The sequence below is a fragment of the Protopterus annectens genome, chromosome 9.part0 (assembly GCF_019279795.1).
Source record: "Protopterus annectens isolate FY-2018-M chromosome 9.part0, PAN1.0, whole genome shotgun sequence".
Taxonomy (NCBI): Eukaryota; Metazoa; Chordata; order Ceratodontiformes; family Protopteridae; genus Protopterus; species Protopterus annectens.
Window position 1 is genome coordinate 1,590,094,568 of NC_056743.1, and position 20,796 is coordinate 1,590,115,363.

At 43.5% G+C, this 20,796-nt stretch overlaps 1 protein-coding gene across 2 annotated transcripts in view; it reads left to right on the forward strand.

The window, feature by feature from the left end:
- The window catches only part of MAP2K7 (mitogen-activated protein kinase kinase 7), a 2,576,186-nt gene that overhangs the window by 1,488,598 nt on the left and 1,066,792 nt on the right, over positions 1 to 20,796 (forward strand). For both annotated transcript variants that reach the window (XM_044084531.1, XM_044084532.1), the window contains one exon: positions 16,059 to 16,238. In XM_044084531.1, the coding sequence (XP_043940466.1) occupies positions 16,059 to 16,238 (180 nt within the window). The remainder of the gene's footprint in view (positions 1 to 16,058; positions 16,239 to 20,796) is intronic.

The window sequence follows — 20,796 nt, forward strand, 5'->3', positions numbered from 1 at the left end:
GGCCGTGATTCGTTTCAAGGCCATTCCTTTCAGCGCTCATGATGTGGGGCCCAGCTGTGCTTCTCTGCAGCCAGTCAGGGGTCGCATTTCTTTGTATCCTGAAGCCTGGCTAAGCATCACCCTAAGCAAATGCGTGCAAAGAATTATCACCAGAGGTTACTCCATACCCCTTTCTCTTCCACCTCACGTTCCCAAGAAGATCCCGGATATTCCACCCAATCACAGGGATCAAGCAACTGTAGAGGTGAAAAAGTTGCTCGCAAACAGAGTCATCCAAACCGTCCCCGCAGATCAGGTACGATTCGGAACTTACTCCAGATTCTTTTTACTGCCAAAATGTACAGGGGACTGGAGGCCCATCTTGGACATCAGCAAACTAAACAGATCCGTAAAGGAGGACAAGTTCTGGATGGTGACACTGCAGTCTATACTCCCTCTGTTAGGGAAAGACACTTGGATGTGCTCAATAGACCTCCAAGATGTGTACTACCATATAAAAATGGACAGAGCATCGAGGAGCCACTTAAGCTTCCGGCTGGGAGACCGTCACTACCAGTTTCGCGCTCTGCCCTTTGGCCTCACCACAGCCTCCAGAGTCTTCACCCAAATGCATGGCAGTAGTGAAAGCTCACCTGAGACATCTAGGATTCCAAATGTTTCCGTACCTGGACGACTGGCTCCTGACCGCCTCCACCAGACATTAACTCCTTCAAACCAGAGATTCCACTATCCAACTTTGTGCCCAGTTGGGGATTACTATAAACTGGGAAAAGTCTGCCTTATCGCCCTCTCAATTTGTGACTTTTATAGGCACAGAAATACACAGTCACCATGTTAGCTCATCTTTCTGCAGAAAGAGCACAGAACCTCTTACAACAAGTTCTCCGTCTACTTCCTCTGCAAAAAGTCAAGGCAAAGACCGTGCTGAAACTCTTAGGGACCATGGCCTCCACCATAATGCTAGTCCCTTTTGCCAGACTACATATGTGAATTCTTCAATGGCTCCTATCGTCCCAGTGTTTTTTTCAACAACTGCCTCTGTCTCACCACATCATCTTAACAGAGTCTTGCAAAAAGGACTTCCGTTGGTGGATCCTACCCGACCATCTAACGACAGGCTGTACATTCCTTCCTCGCCAACCCATTGCTACTGTGACCACGGATGCCTCACAGATAGTGTGGGGGGGGTGCATTATCTAGGCAGGACTGTCCAAGGCACATGGCAAGATCATGAGGCTCACCTGCATATCATTGTCCTAGAGATGAGGGCGGTGCTGCTAGCATTGCAAGCACTTCACGACCTTCTTCCTGTTGGGATGATAGCAATCCAATGAGACAACATGTTTGTGGTATGGTATCTTAACAAGCCAGGTGGAACCAGATCTTACCCCCTTTGTCGGGAGACGATTCGTGTTTGGAAGTGGGCGATATCTTCCCAGCGCTTTCTAGTGGCAACTCACATCCCAGGGACAACCAATGTGATAGCCGACCAACTCAGCCGAGTAATCTTGATGCCTCATGAATGGTCTGTGAAGCAGGAGATAGTGGAACAGATTTTCTGCAAATGGGGACAGCCTTGCTGCGATCTTTTCGCCAGTCCGATCAACTTCAAATGCAGCATCTACTTTTCCCTTATCCCCCCTCTGGGGGGGGGGGGGTCACCGAGAGACGCACTTGTTCACGATTGGCCTCTGGGTCTCCTCTATGCTTTCCCTCCCTTTTCTCTCATATCCAAGGTGATTCAGAAAGCGAAGATGTTGGGAAGCAAATTGATTCTCATCACTCCTTACTCACCTTGTCAGATTTGGTTCCCCTTTCTCAGGCCTCATCTACTAGACGATCCATGGACTCTGGACCCAGTGCCGGACCTCTTGATGCACATGTCAAGCTGTCTTCACCCCAGCCTCCACACTCTCAACTTGACAGCATGGCTGCTCCCAATTCCATCCCTAGTCAGGCTTCATGATTTTTCACCTGCTGTGAGCCACATTCTCACCTCCTCACATAAACCTTCCACTAGAAAGTTATATACTAGCAAATGGAGAAGGTTTTCCATCTGGGCTGAAGAATGGAATGTTGACCCTGGCACTGCATCCCTCCCAGTGGTTTTAGAATTTTTGTCTGAACTTTTCCATCAAGGATCCGCTGCTGCCACAATTAGGGTTCAGTTGGCAGCGATTTCTAATTTTCATTTGGGTCAACATGAGTCTAACCCGATGTCACACAGATTGTGTAAAATCTTCCTTAAAGGTGCTACTTTGTTGAGACCCCCCTTTCAGGAACCGGTAGATGTTATTTGTGTTTCACTGTTGCAGTCATTACATTTGGGTAATCTGCTGGTAGGTTGCCCTCAGTCGGCCTGAATTCCAAAGTCTTGGGTCCTGCGTCGGTTGCTGTCTTCTCTTCCATGATGTCAGGTCGTCAGGGGTATAAAACATGCAGCCGACGCCATTTTCTCCGGTCTTTCTTGCCGCACAGTGCCCGAAGCAGAAGCATTTCGCAAGTGCTGCTCGGCTGACTACTGAAATATTCGCGTTTGAGTTTCAGAACCGAAGTCTTCAATAAAGCTAAGTACCCCTTGGGGAAACTTTTTTCTTGCTTTTTACCGATGTCAGAAAAAGTTAATAATTGTATTACTTGTGGGAAGCAAATACCTCATAAGGATTTCCATTTATACTGTATTCCTTGCCTAGGCCCTGATAACGTGCCTGGCTGTCGGTTTTGTGCTAGATTTAACCAACTCACTATTAAGCGTCGGTATATTTTTGCATCTAAGTATTTTGGAAACATATTTAACTACCCAGAGATGTCGTCCGATAGCAATCCGACTGAGTACATAAACGCAAAGAAAAGGACAGAGAAAGGCAGTCGAGATCCAAAACCGACAAAGCTTCTCCTAAGCCAGTCGCCGGTACTCAGTGAGACGCATTTGCAGCCCCTGATACCCACTACCTTCGAGTCGCAGGCCTCTACTGACACCCATTTGGAGTCCGGCATGCCGCAAGATACTCTTGGTATTGGACCGACAGATGTACCCTCGGATGGGTCTGGAGCCGCTGAGCAGGCACCTGCTTCTGAGGATGTATTCAGACCTCAACATTTTTATATCAAACTGACGAAAGCTGCAAATATACCTTCTAAAACTAAAAAAAAAAGACACCTGAGCCACGTGCACAGGCCTCTATGCCTAAAAATCAGATTATCAAAATGGCTGAAGACCTTATTACCTTGATCAGGGGTACCCATCCTCCTCCAGATAAGAGGCCTAGGCAAGACACTGACTATGAATTTTCCGATCAGGTTTCTATTTCTTCTGATCAGGAATTATCTTTACCTCCATATGAGGATTCTGATGCTGAGGATTCTATTTCATCTTCATCCCCTCCTGAGGATTATTCATTTGGAGAAACCTTGCATACTTTGAGGGAGCATTTTCACTGGGAGAGTCAAGACTTCTCAGAATCAAAAAAGAGGCTCAGGGATTTCTTCCTCCTCCCTCAGCACAAGCCTTTAGCCATTCCCCCTGTGTTAGACATTGTGGATGATTTTTTTTCGGAGTCAAACCTGACCCCTGACACTCTACCTCCGGTTCCCAGTAAGCCTGACGGGTATTACGGGGTCCCTGACTCTCATAAATTTTTATTTAGAAACCCTGCTGCTGATCCTGAAACTATTTTGCAGGGTCTGAAGGGAGTTAAAGCCTCAACAGCAAATAACCCTACCCCCTCTGACAGAGATTCAAGGGCACTGGACAGATGGGGAAAAAAGGTTTATATATCTACAACCTTGGCAATTAGGGCCTTAAACTGTAAATTTCATATGCTTAAGTATCAACAACATGTTATGGGATTGCTGAAACAGAAAATGATAATTCAGAATGTGCAGAAAATAAAGAATTGCAGGAATTATTGCATGCAGCTGAACAAGTTGGAAAGCATACTTTGCAATGTGGTTTTGATTCTTTAGAGGCCTCCTGCAGGGCCGCAGTTACTGGATCTGTGATTAGGAGGCATGCCTGGTTAAAGGAACAAAATTTGCCTGATCATGTTAAAGCTAAATTGCTAGATGCACCTTTAGAGCATGATTCTCTGCTTGGTATTAAGGCAGAAGAGGTTTTAAAGAAAATTGAAGACAAAGCTAAGTCTATGCAAACTATTAAAGATTTCTTTCAAGTGCAGCCACCTAGATTCAGTAGACACTGGCCTACAAAAAATTGGTCCTTTCCTGTGTCAGACAGAGCTCAAAGGGGCAAATCCCATAAGGGTTCTAGGTACCAGGCTTAAGACTCATACAGGTCAAAACAATGGGACGCATCCACCTCCAAATCTGGAGGAGATAAAGGGCAAACATACAGAAAGCAATCCCAATGACTTCCCTCTGCCTACACCAAGCACTTATCTTTTGGCAGCACCCATAGGGGGTAAATTAGCACTTTTTGCACAAAATTGACAGTTAATAACCCAGGGCAAATGGGTTCTGAACATCGTATCACAGGGATACAGATTCCATTTCCACACTCTGCCAATGACAAATGGTTGGCCAGACCTGCCAAAAAAACAATGGGCAGAGGCACAGAAACCGGTTACGTCCCTCATGGATATGGGGGCCATTCAGACAGTACCAGAACAGGAAAGAGGACAAGGTTTTTACTCAAGACTGTTCTTGGTACCCAGAAAGGACAAGGCCTGGCGGCCAATACTGGATTTATCGATTTTGAACACATACCTGGACATTCCAAAATTCAAAATGCTCACTTTGCAACAGCTTCTGCCCATGCTGGGCATGAATGCTTGGCTGGTGACTTTAGACTTAAAAGAGGCATACCTGCATGTCCTAATAAGACAGTTGTGCAGAAGATACCTCAGATTCAAGGCTGGCTGAATGCATTACCAATTCTCTGCACTGCCCTTTTGCTTACCTACTGCTCCCAGGGTCTTTATAAAGTGCCTGGCATCAGTAATTGCATTTTGCAGACAAAGAAGTATTCAAATATATACTTACTTGGATGACTGTCTCATTCAAGCAGAGAACAAGGACACACTTCTACGACACCTGACATTATTGAAAAGGCTTCTAGCATGCCTCTAGGGCACACAATAAACAAAAAGAAATCACAACTGATACCTTCTCAAAAAAGAACATTCCTGGGTGCATGCTTGCATACAACTGCCCAGATGGCTTACCTCACGCCAGACAAACAAAGGCAACTGACTACTTACTTCAAACTGATGGCAACAAAAACCCAGTCTTCTGCAAGACAAATTCTGCAGGCTCTGGGCTTCATGGCATCCTGCATCCTACTAATTCCATATGCAAGACTGCATATGAGGAAACTTCAATGGTACCTAAAACGTTTATGGAGTCAACATTATGGATCCTCACGAGTTGAGACTAAATCCACAATATTCAGCATGGTAACAAAGAAATGGGGGAGCCCAGACATATATCTATTTGCCTCTTCTCAAAATTATCAATTGACAAGATTCTGCACAAGGACTTATCACAGACAAGCATGGAAAGTGGACGGCCTATCCTTCAGCTGTAAAAACCTGTCAATTTATGCCTTCCCTCCTCTGCCTCTTCTACCCAAGGTCCTCCTAAAACTCAGACAAGAGAAGCCGAAGATGATATTAATTGCCCCGGACTGGCCCCGCCAATACTGGTACCCAATCCTAAGGAACTTGTCTCATTACCCAGATTGGACCTTGCCTCGAAGACCACAACTACTGTTCCAGCAAAACAATCAGATCCTGCACAATCGACTACAGACTCTGAACCTGGCAGCATGGCTAATCATGTAATCATACAAACGACCCCTCTCAGTAAAGCTGTGATGGATGTCATTTTGGAAGCCAGAAGACCTAGTTCTAGAAAATCTTATGCTGCCAAATGGAAGAGATTCTGTGCTTGGAATCAAGCACAAGGAACTGATGCAGCAGAACCACATATTCCTCAGATATTACAATACTTAACTGAGTTGCTTGACAAAGGCCTATCTTTCTCATCAGTCAAAATCCACGCCTCTGCCATTTCGGCTCATTACATTACAGAGCCACGAATCTTTTCTTATCCTTTACTAAAGCAGTACCTTAGAGGAGCCAAAAACCTAAGGCCTCCTAGAAGATCACCATTACCTGCATGGGACGTCAATTATATGTTGGAAAAGCTCACCCTGCCCCCATTTGAACCAGCCGCCTCCGCTGATATAAAGTTCTTGTCATGGAAAACAGCTCTGCTACTAGCAATTACTTCAGCAAGAAGAGTTTCAGAGCTACAGGCCCTCATGGCTGTAGAGCCTTTTATCATATTTTACCCAGACAAGGTCTCTCTGAGGACAAATCCTACTTTTATGCCTAAGGTGGTTTCCAGTGTGGCTCTTAACCAAACAATTCATCTGCCAACTTTTCATCCAAATCCGCAGAACAAACGGGAGAGAATTCTTGCATTCCTTGGACGTACACAGACAGTTAAGATTCTGCTTGAGCAGGACAAAAGCTCTAAGAAAAACTAAGCAACTACTCGTGTCATTTGCTGCAGGATCAGAGGGAAAGCCTATCTCAAAGCAGACAATTTCAAAGTGGATAAGCCACTGCATCCATTTCTTCTACTTACACCATGGTAAACCTGTGCCCAAGGGCATTAGGTCCCATTCCACAAGAGCTGCAGCTACTTCAGCAGCCTTTCTCAGAGGAGTACCAACCAAAGACATTCTAGAGTTTGCAACCTGGAGTTCTGTTCACACCTTTACAAACCATTACCATTTGCCCCTCTACTCAAAGTCCAGGGCAGGCTTTGCCACTGCAGTGCTGCAGGGCCTTATAGCCGCACCTAATGCTGTTTAGCTCCAGCCTCCCAACCATAGCTTTGGGATTCTACCCAAATGTAATGACTGCAACAGTGAAACACGAAGAACATAGTACAGTTGTGTACACTTACCATAAATGTAGATGTTCGAGTGTATTCACTGTTTTGCAGTCCAGGTTACCCTCCCACCATTCCCCTGTCATTCTACAGTTTATCTTTTCTTCTCTATCTTCTACAACCTATGTGGTGTATTTGCTTGTAGATGAAGGTAAAGTTTATGTTGATGCATGTGTATATATATATATATATATATATATATATATATATATATATATATATATATACACACACACACAATATTGCTACCTTTCTGGGGCCACCTTACATCGGGGGCAAGAAAAACTAAAGAAAATGGCGTCGGCTGCATGTTTTATACCCCTGACGACCTGACATCATGGAAGAGAAGACAGCAACCGACGCAGGACCCAAGACTTTGTAATTCAGGCCGACTGAGGGCAACCTGCCAGCAGATTACCTAAATGTAATGACTGCAACAGTGAATATACTCGAACATCTACATTTATGTTAAGTGTACACAACTGTACTCTTTCTGGGATCTAAACTTCGATCTGTCTAAAATAACTTCTCCGCCCTTCGAAACCTGCTCATTTGTGCCCACTGAATTTTCTGTCTTAGAAGACTTTGTTTCTAGTAGCCATCACATCTGCTAGACTAGTATCAGAGTTATAAGCTCGGTCTTTCAAGCCCCCTTATTTGATTTTCCACAAAGACAGAGTTTCTCTTCGCACAAATCCATATTTTATCCCTAACGTTTGCTGTCATAATAACTTGAACCAGACTATAGAGCTGCCAGTGTTTTTCCCTAACCATTCCAACGCAGCAGAATACAAATTCTATCTTCACAGGGCAAAGGAACTCAGAAAATCAGACCAGTTGTTCATATTATTCTCCAATTCCAGACTAGGTCTCCCAGTCTCCAAAGTGACCCTTTCATATTGGATTTGGAGCTGTATTTCTTTAATTTATTCTTCTAACGGAAACACTACTGTTCAAGATTAAGGCTCATTGTTACGTTGTCTTATCTCGCCTTCATTCTTGCTGGTTGGGTTCGGAGCCAATCCTCGGCTCCGACTCGGCCATCTTCAAAAGCTCGAGAGCTACCTACTGGCTCGAGGCCCCCCTATATCCCATGATGCCTGGCGCTAGATACCCAGATCTCGTTTGCCGCTTCTGCTGCAAGGTTGCTTTTACTGGCTCAGGTCATATTTTTCAATTTTATTGTTAGAGTATCTGGATTCAAGAAGTGTGACTCATGCTGTCAGAAGATGTCACTGACAGATGGTCACACTTCTTGTGTCTACTGTTTGGGCACCCAACACCTGCAGGACTCTTGTTCGTTGTGTCACGCCTTTAGTCCAAGAGTCCTGCAGGAGTGTAGGAATAAGCTAATCCTTAGGGGTTTGCTCAAACCTGAAGGGTCACCGGCTAAGGCGCAGTCAGTGAAACCCTCTAAGCCAACGAAGCCGCCGGCTCCCAGTTCGGAGCCATCATCGGGTGTGGCGTCTGCTTCAACTTCGGTTCCGACTGGAACCGAAGTACCTATCTCCCAGTCGGCCCCGACTTTGGTGTTGGAACCATCAGGGAGTCGAAAACACTCTAGATCTCCATCCCTAGAGTCGATACACTCGGCTCCGGGGTCGCCTCTGTTACAGTCAGAGCGAAATCACCGATCCCACTCTTCTCAGTCTTCTAGACTATCTGACCATGATTTGGAGAGAGTGGTGAGCAGGCTTCTAAAATCGCAGGCCCTGGTTAAAATGTTATCCAGCCCCTCTCATCAGGGTTCGGCTCCGCCTGTCTCTGCAGTAGTTCCTCCTTCGACTCATCCCTTGAGTTCGGAGCCGGAGCTTGCTGGGGCTCGGATCGTGGAACTGTCGGTGCCGATACCTACCCTTTTGGTTCCGTCGTCGGCTCCGATCTCCTCCATGGTGCCATCCTTGGAGGGATCTGGGCACCGGGACTCCCTTGTTGGCTCCGAGGGGGCGAGTGGCATCGGATCCTTGTCCGACCCCTTTCTCCCTCTCGGAGCTTCGGCACAGGTGAGTTCGGCTACTACATCGGCCTCGGAGCTGTCTCTCTCGGTGCCGGGAAGGATCCCGGTCTCGCCGGAGCCTTCTCCGATATTGAGAAGGGGCACCTTCGAGGTCATGAGGAGCGTGCTGGCCTTTGAGCCAGCCCCACGGTCAGCCTCATCGGCTCCTCCCCCCATGGTGCCTTCGTCTGCCTCTGCCCCTCCTCCAGACCCAACGCGTGGGGAACAAGCCCTCCAGGGCACCCCATTGGGTGTATCTTCCTATTCCGAGGCCTTCCCTGATCATTCAGAGGAGCCCCCTCGAAAGAGGAAATGCAAGAGGAAGCATGTTGACTCCCCTGAGTCTGTCACTTCAGATACCGACTTAGAGGATTCGGAAGGGTCCCCGAGATCCCCCTCTGAGGACATCTCTTTCTCAGACATCCTTGAGATACTTGGGCAGAGGGGGAACTGGACTACCCTTAACCCTTCCGAGGATAAGTCGGTATTCCTGGACGCGTTTGGTTCCCGACCCTCCACCTCCTGGGTGTCTCCACCTTTTGATCCACTGATGTCTGTGGTGGCTCAGAAGGCATGGTCAGCCCCAGACACAGTGGAACCAACCCCTCGAAGACCCACAAAATTTATTACTGCACCACAAGACAAGCAACTTCTGACTAAGGGTGTTCCCGTTGATGCCATGGTGGTAGCAGCGGCCACAAAAAAGGAGTTGGCTGAAACTTCGTCTGTCCATCCCCCTAATAAGGAATCTAGGACGATGGACAGATATGGGAAGCGGATGTTTTCCTCAGCGACCTTCTCCATGAGGTCGCTGAACTACTTGTGCCACTTTACCCGCCTTCAAAGGGATCTCCTTAAAGAGCTAGGAGATACTCTTCAGGATCCATCAGCTGCGGGGGACCAGGCTAAGGTTGCCTCCCAGCTGGCGACTCTTAATTCGGTAGTAAACTCCTCCATGCGGCTCATCTCTTATGCAGCCGATGGTGCGAGTAGGGCCGCAGGCACAGGCGTGGCCTTGAGGAGGCATGCTTGAATTTGGTTATGGAACTTTGCAGAACCCTTCAGGGCATCTTTCACCAACACCCCCTTTGGTGGTTCTTCTCTTTTTGGACCACAGGTGAAGGATACCCTTACCAGGTGTGAGCAGGAAGGCAAGGCTCTCTCTGCTGTGGGAGTCCATTTTTCAACTCCTTCAAGACTGTATCCCAAGGGTCAGAAGAGTGGGAAGATGTGGTTCCAGAAACCCCAGGGATCCGTGCCTGACACACATGGAGAGTTCCCCTCCATGGGCAGAGGAGGGAACAACAATAGACACCGCCCTCAGGGCAGATGGGTTCTGCAAAATCAGGGCCAAAGAGAATCTTTCTCTGACTAGCCCTTTCAGCATCCCTGAGGTGCTGCCTGGCTGTGCACCTTCGGAGGCAGTCGGGGGAAGATTATCGCTGTACCCAAAAGCCTGGCAAAGTATAACACAAGACAAATGGGTACTGTCTATCATATCCGAAGGCTACAAAATCCCTTTCTTTCACACTCCCTACGTTCCCAACAAATCCAATCCAGATGTTCCACCCAATCTAAGGGATCAAGCAGTTCAAGAAATTTCAAAACTGCTAAGAAAAAGAGCCATCCAGCCAGTCCCGGCAGACCAGCAAGGATCCGGAATGTACTCAAGGTTCTTTTTGGTACCAAAAAAGACAGGGGACTGGAGACTCACTCTGGATCTCAGCAGACTAAACAGGTCTGTTCAAAGAACAAAATTCCAGATGGTCACGCTACAGTCCATTTTACCCTTTCTGGGTCAGGACAATTGGATGTGCTCCATAGATCTTCAGGATGCGTACAACCATATCAAAATAGACAGACGCTCCAGAAGATTCCTCCGCTTCCGGCTGGGAGCCAGTCATTATCAGTTCAGAGCTCTGCCCTTTGGTCTCACCACAGCCCCCAGGGTGTTCACCAAATGTTTGGCAGTAATTATCGCTCACCTGAGGCGTCAAGGATTCCAGGTGTTTCCATATTTAGACTGGCTCCTTACTGCAACCACCAGGCATCACCTGCTGCGAGCCAGAGACTACACCATCCAAACTTGCTCCAAACTAGGCATCACAATAAATTTCAAAAAGTCTGCATTGTCGCCTTGTCAATCTATTACCTTTATAGGCGCAAACTTAAATACAAAGGACATGTCAGCGAGACTTCCATTAGTCAGAGTGCTAGACATTCGCCGACATGTGCAGGTCTTATTAGGATGCAAAAAAATTCAGGCCAGATTCGTCCTAAAGACCTTGGGTCTCATGGCAGCGGCTATCATACTAGTCCCCCTCGCTCGTTTTCATATGAGGATTCTTCAGTGGATTCTGTTCACCCAATGGTCTTTCCAGCAACTTCCAATGTCTCACAAGATAATGATCACACAGACATGCAAAAACCAACTTGCTTGGTGGATGGTTTCCCCATCAGTACCCCAGGGCATGGTTTCCCCATCAGTACCCCAGGGCAGACCATTTGCTCTTCCTCCTCCAGTGGCTACGGTGACCACGGATGCCTCCCTGATCTGGTGGAGGGGGGGGGCATTTTCACGGCAGAACAGTCCAGGGCACCTGGCAGCCTCACGAGTACCATCTGCATATAAATGTCTTGGAGATGAAGGCCGTACTTTTGGCGTTGCAAGCTCTTCACAACTCTCTTCCCACCGGGACCATTGCAATTCAAACAGACAATATGTCGGTAGTGTGGTATATCAACAAGCAGGGCGGAACCAGGTCCTACCCCCTATGTTGAGAAGCACTCAGACTCTGGTAGTGGGCGATCTCTTCCCAACAGTTTCTGATAACAGTGCACATCCCTGGGAAGTCCAACGTTATAGCGGACAGGCTGAGCAGAGCAAGTCTCATGCCTCACGAGTGGTCTCTCAATCAGACAGTGGCGGACTAAATCTTCCACAAGTGGGGTCAGCCTTGCTGCGACCTTTTTGCCACCCCCTTCAACAGCAAGTGCAACAATTTCTTCCCTCTCATCCCTCTTCCCGGACACTCCCCCAGAGACGCTCTAGTTCACAATTGGCCTCGGGGACTTCTTTATGCATTCCCTCTGTTCCCCCTGATTCCCAAATTAATACAGAAAGCTACCACATTGGGATGCAAGATGATCCTCAGCGCCCCTTACTGGCCTTGACAAATTTGGTTCCCGTTCCTGCATCATTACCTTCTGGAGCAGCCCTGGACCCAGTTTCAGACCTCCTGATCCATCAATCGGGCGGGCTGCACCAATCCCTTCAATCTCTCCAGCTCACTGCTTGGTTGCTCCACTTCCGACCTTAGCCAGGCTTCCGAACATCTCCCACTCGGTGCGTGAAATCATCTTATTGCACAAGTCTACCACTAGTAAGACTTAGGCTAGTAAGTGGAAACATTTCTCTTTCTGGGCAGAGGCTAGGAATATAGATCCCTTTTTAGCCCCTGTGCACCATATTTTGGATTCTTTAGCGGAACTTTTTCATGCTGGATGATCTTCTGCCACGATTAGAGTTCAGTTAGCTGCAATTTCAAACTTTCATACAGGTCTGTTGGATACTAATATCATGTCCCATAAGCTTTGTAAAGCTTTTCTCAGAGGGACTACTTTACTCAGGCCCCCAGTGAGAGATCACCCACCTCCGTTGGATCTAAATTTGATTTTAGCTTCCCTGATACTGCCCCCCTTTGAACCGGCAGCTTCTTGTTCTTTGAAGTTTCTTTCTTGGAAAACCCTTCTTCTGGTTGCAATTACTTCAGCCAGAAGAGTTTCTGAACTTCAGGCTCTTTGTGTTTGCCCTCCTTATCTAGTTTTCCACAATGACAGAGTTTCTCTTAGGACTAATCCTTCCTTCCTTCCTTCCTTCCAAAGGTTTCTTCTGACAATAATTTGAATCAGTCTATTGGTCTGCCTGTGTTTTTTCCAAATTATTCCAACAAGGTGGAATACAAATTGCATCAGTTGGATGTTCGTAGACAGTTACGCTTTTTCTTGCATAGAACTAAGCAAATCAGAAAATCAGACCAGCTGTTCCTGTCCTATGCTGAGGGTAAACAAGGTCTACCTGTGTCGAAAGTAACCTTATCTAGGTGGTTGACATTTATTATTACATTTATATATCAGCTAAGGAATAAAGAGCTTCCTGCTAAACCAAAAGGTCACTCCACTACAGCTCTAACTACTTTAGTGGCCTTTCAGGCAAGATTGCCAATGGAAACTATTTGTGCGGCAGCTGCATGGGACAATCCTCATACCTTTATTTCACATTATAAGCTGGACGTGGCCTCCAGGAGCAGAGCTGATTTTGGTTCCACTGTTCTGAAGAGTCTTTTCCAATGAGCCACCCAGGATTGAGGTGCTAGGGACGCTGTCCCAACCAGCAAGAATGAAGGCGAGATAGACAACTTAACATTAAGAAGTTATGTACCTACCATAACGTTCCATGTTAGTTGTCGTCTTCTCGCCTTCTTTCTTGCGTCCCACCCTCCATCCCCCTATCCCAGTAGACCGAGAAGAGTTCCTTATGTTTTTATCACTGGCTGAGTCTTCTCTGGCTATTCCTTGTGACTAGTAGTCTCTCCAGTAGGATTTATGCATTCTAGGACAGGATTCCTGTATCATTATTATTATTATTATGTCTGCAGTTAGACTTACCAAACGAGATCTGGGTATCTAGCGCCAGGCATCATGGGATATAGGGGGGCCTCGAGTCAGTAGGTAGCTGTCGAGCTTTTGAAGATGGCCGAGTCGGCTCCGAACCCAACCAGCAAGAAAGAAAGCGAGAAGAAGACAACTAACATGGAACGTTATGGTAGGTACATAATTTCTTATTCTACATGATCCCAGTCTGTGTCTGCTGCCTTCTAAGCCAGAGTTCCAATTGACAATATTTGTGCAGCAGCAACCTGGGCTACCCCTCATACCTTTATTACTTATTACAAATTGGACGTGACCTCTAGGGATAGAGCCTCCTTTGGTTCCACGGTACTCAGGAGTATTTTTCCGTGAGCCACCCAAGAATAAGGTGCTAGGGACGCTGTCCCATATGTAAGAATGAAGGCGAGATAGGACTATAGAGCATAAAGAAGTTGTGTACTCACCATAACTTTCCATGTTTATAGTCCATCTCGCCCTTCATTCTTATGAACCCACCCACCTACCCCCGTCCTGGAAAGATCTGGAGATAGGATAATTTTTCCATGATGAGGTGGAGGCCTTTCATTAGTGTTGTTCTTTCTGGATAATCGTAATTCTGTCTTTCTGTAGTTTAGCAGCAAACAAGATCTGGGAATTGTACTGGTGCACTATGGGATACACCTACCTAGCCAAGAGCCAACTAGAAGAAATTGAGCTTTGTAATAGGCCGAGTCGGAGCCGAGGATCAGCCCCAAACCCATATGTAAGAATAAAGGGCGAGATGGACTACAAACATGGAACGTTATGGTGAGTACATAACTTCTTTTTTTATAAATGTGATTTATCACATTATGTGACAGCATTCGATAGGTGGCTTTATCCAATATGAATCTTTGTTTTTGTTATTGCTTATTGTTGACTGTATGTTATTCATTTCGTTTACACATAGTATTGACAGATTGTTCTATGAACGTACTATGTTAATATTTCAAGGGATTGATGTTAACATTAAACAGACCTATACGTTTTGTTATTTAATGTATATTGGTGACCTTCTAAAATAGAGTAGTGAATTGGTTAAAACATCCACCATTGCATGCATTCAAATAGGGATTTTAGCCAATAGCGTTTTATGCGTAGTGATAGATGAAGGGGTAACCTGTGTTTTACTTTGTGAATTAGTATCATATAAGCAATATCCCCTGTTCGGAACATAAGATTGTTTTTTGTTTCATGTGTGTCCCTACACATATATGTTTTTTATATATATATATATATCTATAAAAACATATACGTATATAAAAATGATGTGTAATTTGTTTTAATTTAAATAGGAGTATTTAGTACTAACAATAAATGATCATTACTTATAGATGGATATAGGAAACATAGGCTAATGATTCGCATTAACGTAACCAATGCAAGTGCCCGAATTGAAAAGTTGACCAATAACATTTATTGGACACACAATGACAGTCATTGCCTAACCCACTCATTTAATTTATTTGATTGGTAGAACATGGAAACAGCTGAGTATAGGCTGACCAGCATCTAATATTTGCTGAGATTTTTATTAAGAGTTGATTGGATGATATTTTAAATAAATAGAAGGTCAACGTTTATTTTTAGATCTGATGGAAGGGTTCAACACCCGAAAGTGCTCATTTGTTTTACAGTTTATTGAATTTTTTACTTTGGCTAGAATATTAAATTGAACATTTCTGCCTCAATATGGTAAATGCGTGGAGTTTTTCTGTTTTTATATACATACATACACACACACACACACACACACACACATATATATATATATATATATATATATATATATATACATACACACACACATGCATAACTTTTAAAAACATATATATTTATGTAAACACGTGTGTACCTATATTTGTAATTAAAACTAAAGTAAAAAGCAACACTTGGTATATGAGAGCATGACCCTACCCTGTCTTTGAGCCAAGCTTGTCCCATCAGTGGGTCATTGTGAAAGGGCAAAAGCATCATCTCACTAGATGCAAGTCTTCAAGGACTTTGTTTTGAGGAATATGGGTTGTGTAGGTGCCACCAGTCATGGCGCACACTTTTTTTAGGGGGAAAAATGAAGATTGGTAAGATGCTTGTCCTTTTAAATGCCAGTCTTGTCAACCTTCTTGGCCAAGAGAGGAGTCCAGCACGCTAAGTTTGAGGAAGCTCAGGAAGTCTGTCCAGAAAGACATTCTCTTTCATCTAATCTCCATGCATAATTATTCATACTGCAATAGTGATACCATATTCATAATCTGCTCTCCTGGTGAATCTGATTAAATCTGAATACAGTCATTGTCACCCGCTTGGATCTGAGTTTATAACTTGCTATGCAGAAAAATGTTATACAGTGCGTGTACTCCACTGCATACTTGTTTATTCCAGATGTAACTTTACACAGAAGGGAATCGGATTGCACATTAAACCCAAATTTGAAAATTTGTTTATATTTCAGATTGTCAACGCTCTGTACTACTTGAAGGAGAAACATGGTGTAATTCATCGTGATGTTAAACCTTCCAACATCCTCTTAGATGAACGTGGACAGATCAAACTCTGTGACTTTGGAATAAGTGGCAGACTGGTAGACTCCAAAGCAAAGACACGGAGTGCAGGATGTGCTGCCTACATGGCGGTAAGGATTAATAATTTTTATGCAATTCTGAGTTCTTTTGGAGGTTCATTTTTACCAAAATGGCTGTCAGTTGCTCTGAACATATGGTTGAGACATTTTGTAATGTATTTTGACACGGTCTAATTTATAATTCCTGTGAACCAGTAATCCTGACAAGCCTGAAAGTTGCCTGGAGTGATTGTGTTTTGAACAGGACTTGTCATGGAATGGAAGAGGTGTTTGCTTGTCATACCGTAAGCTGTGATGTGCACAAAAGTTTATGTTGAACTCCTGTGATACTTTGCATACATTTATTTATCTCACTTGTTGACTGGGTAGTTGAACTGGTTCAAAGACCCTTTTCATACATGACTTGGTTCGTCATTGCAAAAAGATAACAGCCAACAGTATTATCACAATAGGTAACTATTTTCTATAACAAGTCTTAGTGTTGTACAGTGACACTAATATGTACAGTGCAAAAGATCAGTGATGTATGCAGTTAGCGTTTAACATTTTTGTACTGATTACATCCTTTGTTCAGTTAATTACCTTTTTATGGAGATAGGAGGTTGCATTGTGTGTATTTACATTGATGTGATTGGCAAACGTTATCTGTTTACAAGTAATTATCCTGTTTGTACCTAGACCTTGTAAGTAAACTTGGGTGAATGTTAAGTTATATATGTATTTTCATTATTCAACTTGGCTGGATGAAGCCAAGCCCATTCATTTTGTTTTGGGGGTTTTCAGAATTTTCCTGAATGTTTTTGATCAAGTTTCTGATATTCTGTTAGCTGTTGCTCCAGGCTGCTGGGGCAGTTTTGTTGAAAGATTTTTCTTGCCATTTATATTGTAAATGATGATTTGTTGAACAGTATATTGACAACTAATAAGAGGGAAACATGTCTTTTGTTGCTTGTTGACCTCTTAGAAAAGTTGACCTCTTAGAATTTTTTTTTTGTTGAAAGACTGTGTGTGTAAGTGAACCTTATTCATTGGCTTGCAGATATAAAGATGTGAAAGTTGTGCCTTCCCAAAGGAGACCAGTGTGACACTTCAATACCCTGTCAGTGAAGAACTGCCTTACATTCGCTTGTTTATGTTGATATTTAGCAAGCTGCCTTCTTCTCTTGTACATCCTTATGTCATTAGTATTTTTGAAGGTATATCACCATTTCAAACAGTTTATACATAATTACGTCTTTCTTGCTTAGTCCCATGACAGTGGGGGGGGGGGGGGGGGGGGGAAGAAAAGTCACTGCTGTGTATCTCTTTTGCTAACAAATGGAAATGCTGAAGTCCTCACATTTGATAACTGCTTTACTAATTCTCTGTTGGATTCCTTGTGTATACAGTGCACATGTAGACACAGGTTTTTCATATGCTGTGATGTCTGCAAAGTTCATATACTCTAGTATATATTTGTACTGTAATGTCTACAGAGTACATATGTGTATTTTATGTACACTCTCAACTGTACTGTAATGTTACATCTTGTGGCCTGGATCTTGGCTGAAAAAGGTCTTTGGACCAGACTAGCCACACAGTCATCAAAATGAATATTGCATGATGATTATTAGAATCGATTCAGAGGAGGTTAGAAAATATTGGGAAGAGAAACCAGATTAGCAGTTTACAAGGAAAACAGTGGGCGGATATATGCATGTCTCCCGGTTATGCAACAAAGTCCGGAAAGTTTAGGATCTTTGATTTAAAGTGTTTGTGTAGGTGTTTTTATACCCCAGGCAGACTTAAAGAAGTTTTCCTCCAGTAGGTTACAAATGTTGGTGAGATGGAGAAGAGGTAACCTGGAACATGTTTTTTGGGAGTGTAATGAGTTGATACGATTAAAAAAAAAATCCCTTCACTACTCACAGAAACATTGCAAGAGCAAATGGCTGTAACCAAGGAATGATTCTTTTGAGCTGAGATGCCGGATCTTAATAGTTTAGACATAGTAAGACCGTACTAAATTTAATTCTGTCGGTTCTCAAAAAAGCAATTAATAGAAAATGGAAATCAGAATCTAAACTAGCTGTATTTGGAGTATTGAATGTCGTAAGATAGGTAATAGAACTGAAATACAGATCTTTAGAAAAGGTAAGGAGCAAATTAAATGGAAATAAGTGGAATTTGTGGGAAAAATACATGCAGAATGTTCAGGAGGAGGAGTGAGGTTTAGGGGAAGATAGGAATTGAATGATTTAGGTAATGCTGGACTGAATGACCGTTATAAAGAAAGAAAGCATTTAATATATAATGTGTGAAAATGAAAGAAATTACATGGTTTGCTTTCTTTTTTGTGTCTGTGTTTAGTGATATTTTAATAGAGGTGTTTAAAAAAATGAAATTAGTTTTTGCTGTTAGTGCAGCATCCTTTCAATTTTAGTCCATCTGAAACCCTTCACTTTTTGTATAGCACCACATAGCTGAAACTTAAACTTTTTTTTATTAGACAGCTATCCTTTGGTAATCAAATCAAAATGTGCATTCCGTTTCATTTCATGATAAATGTGTGATACCTCAAAAATACTTTTACCCTAAGCCATTAGATATGCAAAAGCACTGGAGCATTTCTTCTAAACTGGTGCTTTGGATTGGACATCTAAGTAACATGCCATTGTCCAATGTTCAGAATGCATTTGTCTTCTGTCTGACCTTCTGACATCAGTGCACTGTAAAATGTTATTATCTTTTAAATTAAAACATAATTTAACCCCAGTAAAAGAAAAGCAAAGAATAACGTCAGGAACAGGAGACCACCTGTAAATCCCTACCACCTTTCTCTTCATTGGAAGGCAAAAACTTGATATTGCTCCCTAGTTTTATCTTTATTCATTAACCAGTGTAGCCATCCATTTACATACATTTTGCAGATTTATTTCTTTATGATAGAATCTGCTTTGTTCTCACTGCTGCAGTAGTGTATGGACAGTGAACTGCCAAGAAAATAGCACATGGCCAGCTTGTCAGAACACTAACTCCCATTAATGTCATTCATTCTGGCTGCTGACAGTCTGCTCCCTTTTTTTTGGGGGGGGGGGGTATATCAACGACCAGAGCGAGGTATATCTTCAAGATTTTCCTGCAGCCTGAAGAAGCATCCCTCTGGATCCAGAGGAACTGCAGTCGGTCAAAAGCTTCTTGCCTAACAGATGACTTTTTGGGAGTATCCCTTCTTCTTGCTAATATTTTTATGGAATGGTTATCTTGTATATGTGTGTGTGCGTATATATATATATATATGTGTGTGTGTGTGTGTGTGCGTATATATATATATATATATATATATATATATGTGTGTGTGTGTGTGTGTGCGCGTGTGTGCGTGTGTGTGTATGTGTGTGTATGTGTGTGTATATATATATATATATATATATATATATATATATATATATATATATATATATAAAAGTTGGCATGCCCCTGTTAAAATGTCAGGTTTTGTAATATGATAAATGAGACCACAATAAATCATTTCAAAACTTTTCCCACCTTTAATGTGACCTATAATCTGTAAAATTCAATTGAAAAACAAATCTGTTAGGGGAAAAATATAAAAAAATAAAAAACATGCAATAGGCTGGTTGCATAAGTGTGCACACCCTTAAACGCACACCCTTAAACTAATACTTTGTTGAAGCACCTTTTGATTTAATTACAGCATTTAGTCTTGGGTGCACACCTGCCATCAGTTAGAGACTCTGATTTAACCCCAAGTAAAGTTTAGCTGTCCTAGTAGGATTTTCCTGATAGTTACTCACTTGCCTGCTATAGCAAAAGCCATGGTACGCAGAGTTTACAAAGCATCAAAGGGATCTCATTTTTGAAAGGTATCAGTCAGGAGAAGGGTACAAAAAAATTCCACAGCATTGGTTATACTATGGAACACAGTGAAGACAGTCATCAAAAACGTGGAGAAAATATGGGACAACAGTGACGTTGCAAAGAACTGGATGTCACTCCAAAATTGATGACTCAATGAAAACTGGTCAGGGAGGCTGCCAAGGGACCTACAGCAACACTGAAGGAGCTGCAGTAATTTCTGGCAAGTACTGGTTGTGTACCACATGTGACAATCTCCCTTATTCTCCATATGTCTGGGTTATGGGGTAGGGTTGCAAGATGGAAGCCTTTTCTTACACACATAAATATCCAGGCCTGGCTAAAATTTGCGAAAAAATACATGGTCTCCCGAAAGCTTGTGGCAAATGTGTTATGGTCTGATGAGACCAAGGTTGAACTTTTTGTCCACAATTCCAAAAGGTACGTTTGGCGCAAAAACAACACTTCAAATCACTAAAAGAACACCATCCACACGGTGAAGCATGGTGGTGGCAGTATCATGGTTTGGAGTTGCTTTTCTTCAGCTGGAACTGGGGCTTTAGTCAAGGTGGAGGGAATTATGAACATTTCCAAATGCCAGTCACTTTTGGTCCAAAACCTTCAGACATCTGCTAGAAAGCTGAAGATGTAGAGGAATTTCACCTTTCAACACTACAGTGACCCCAAGCATACATCCAAATCAATAAAAGAATGAATTCGCCAGAAGAAAATTAAAGTTTTGGAATGGGCC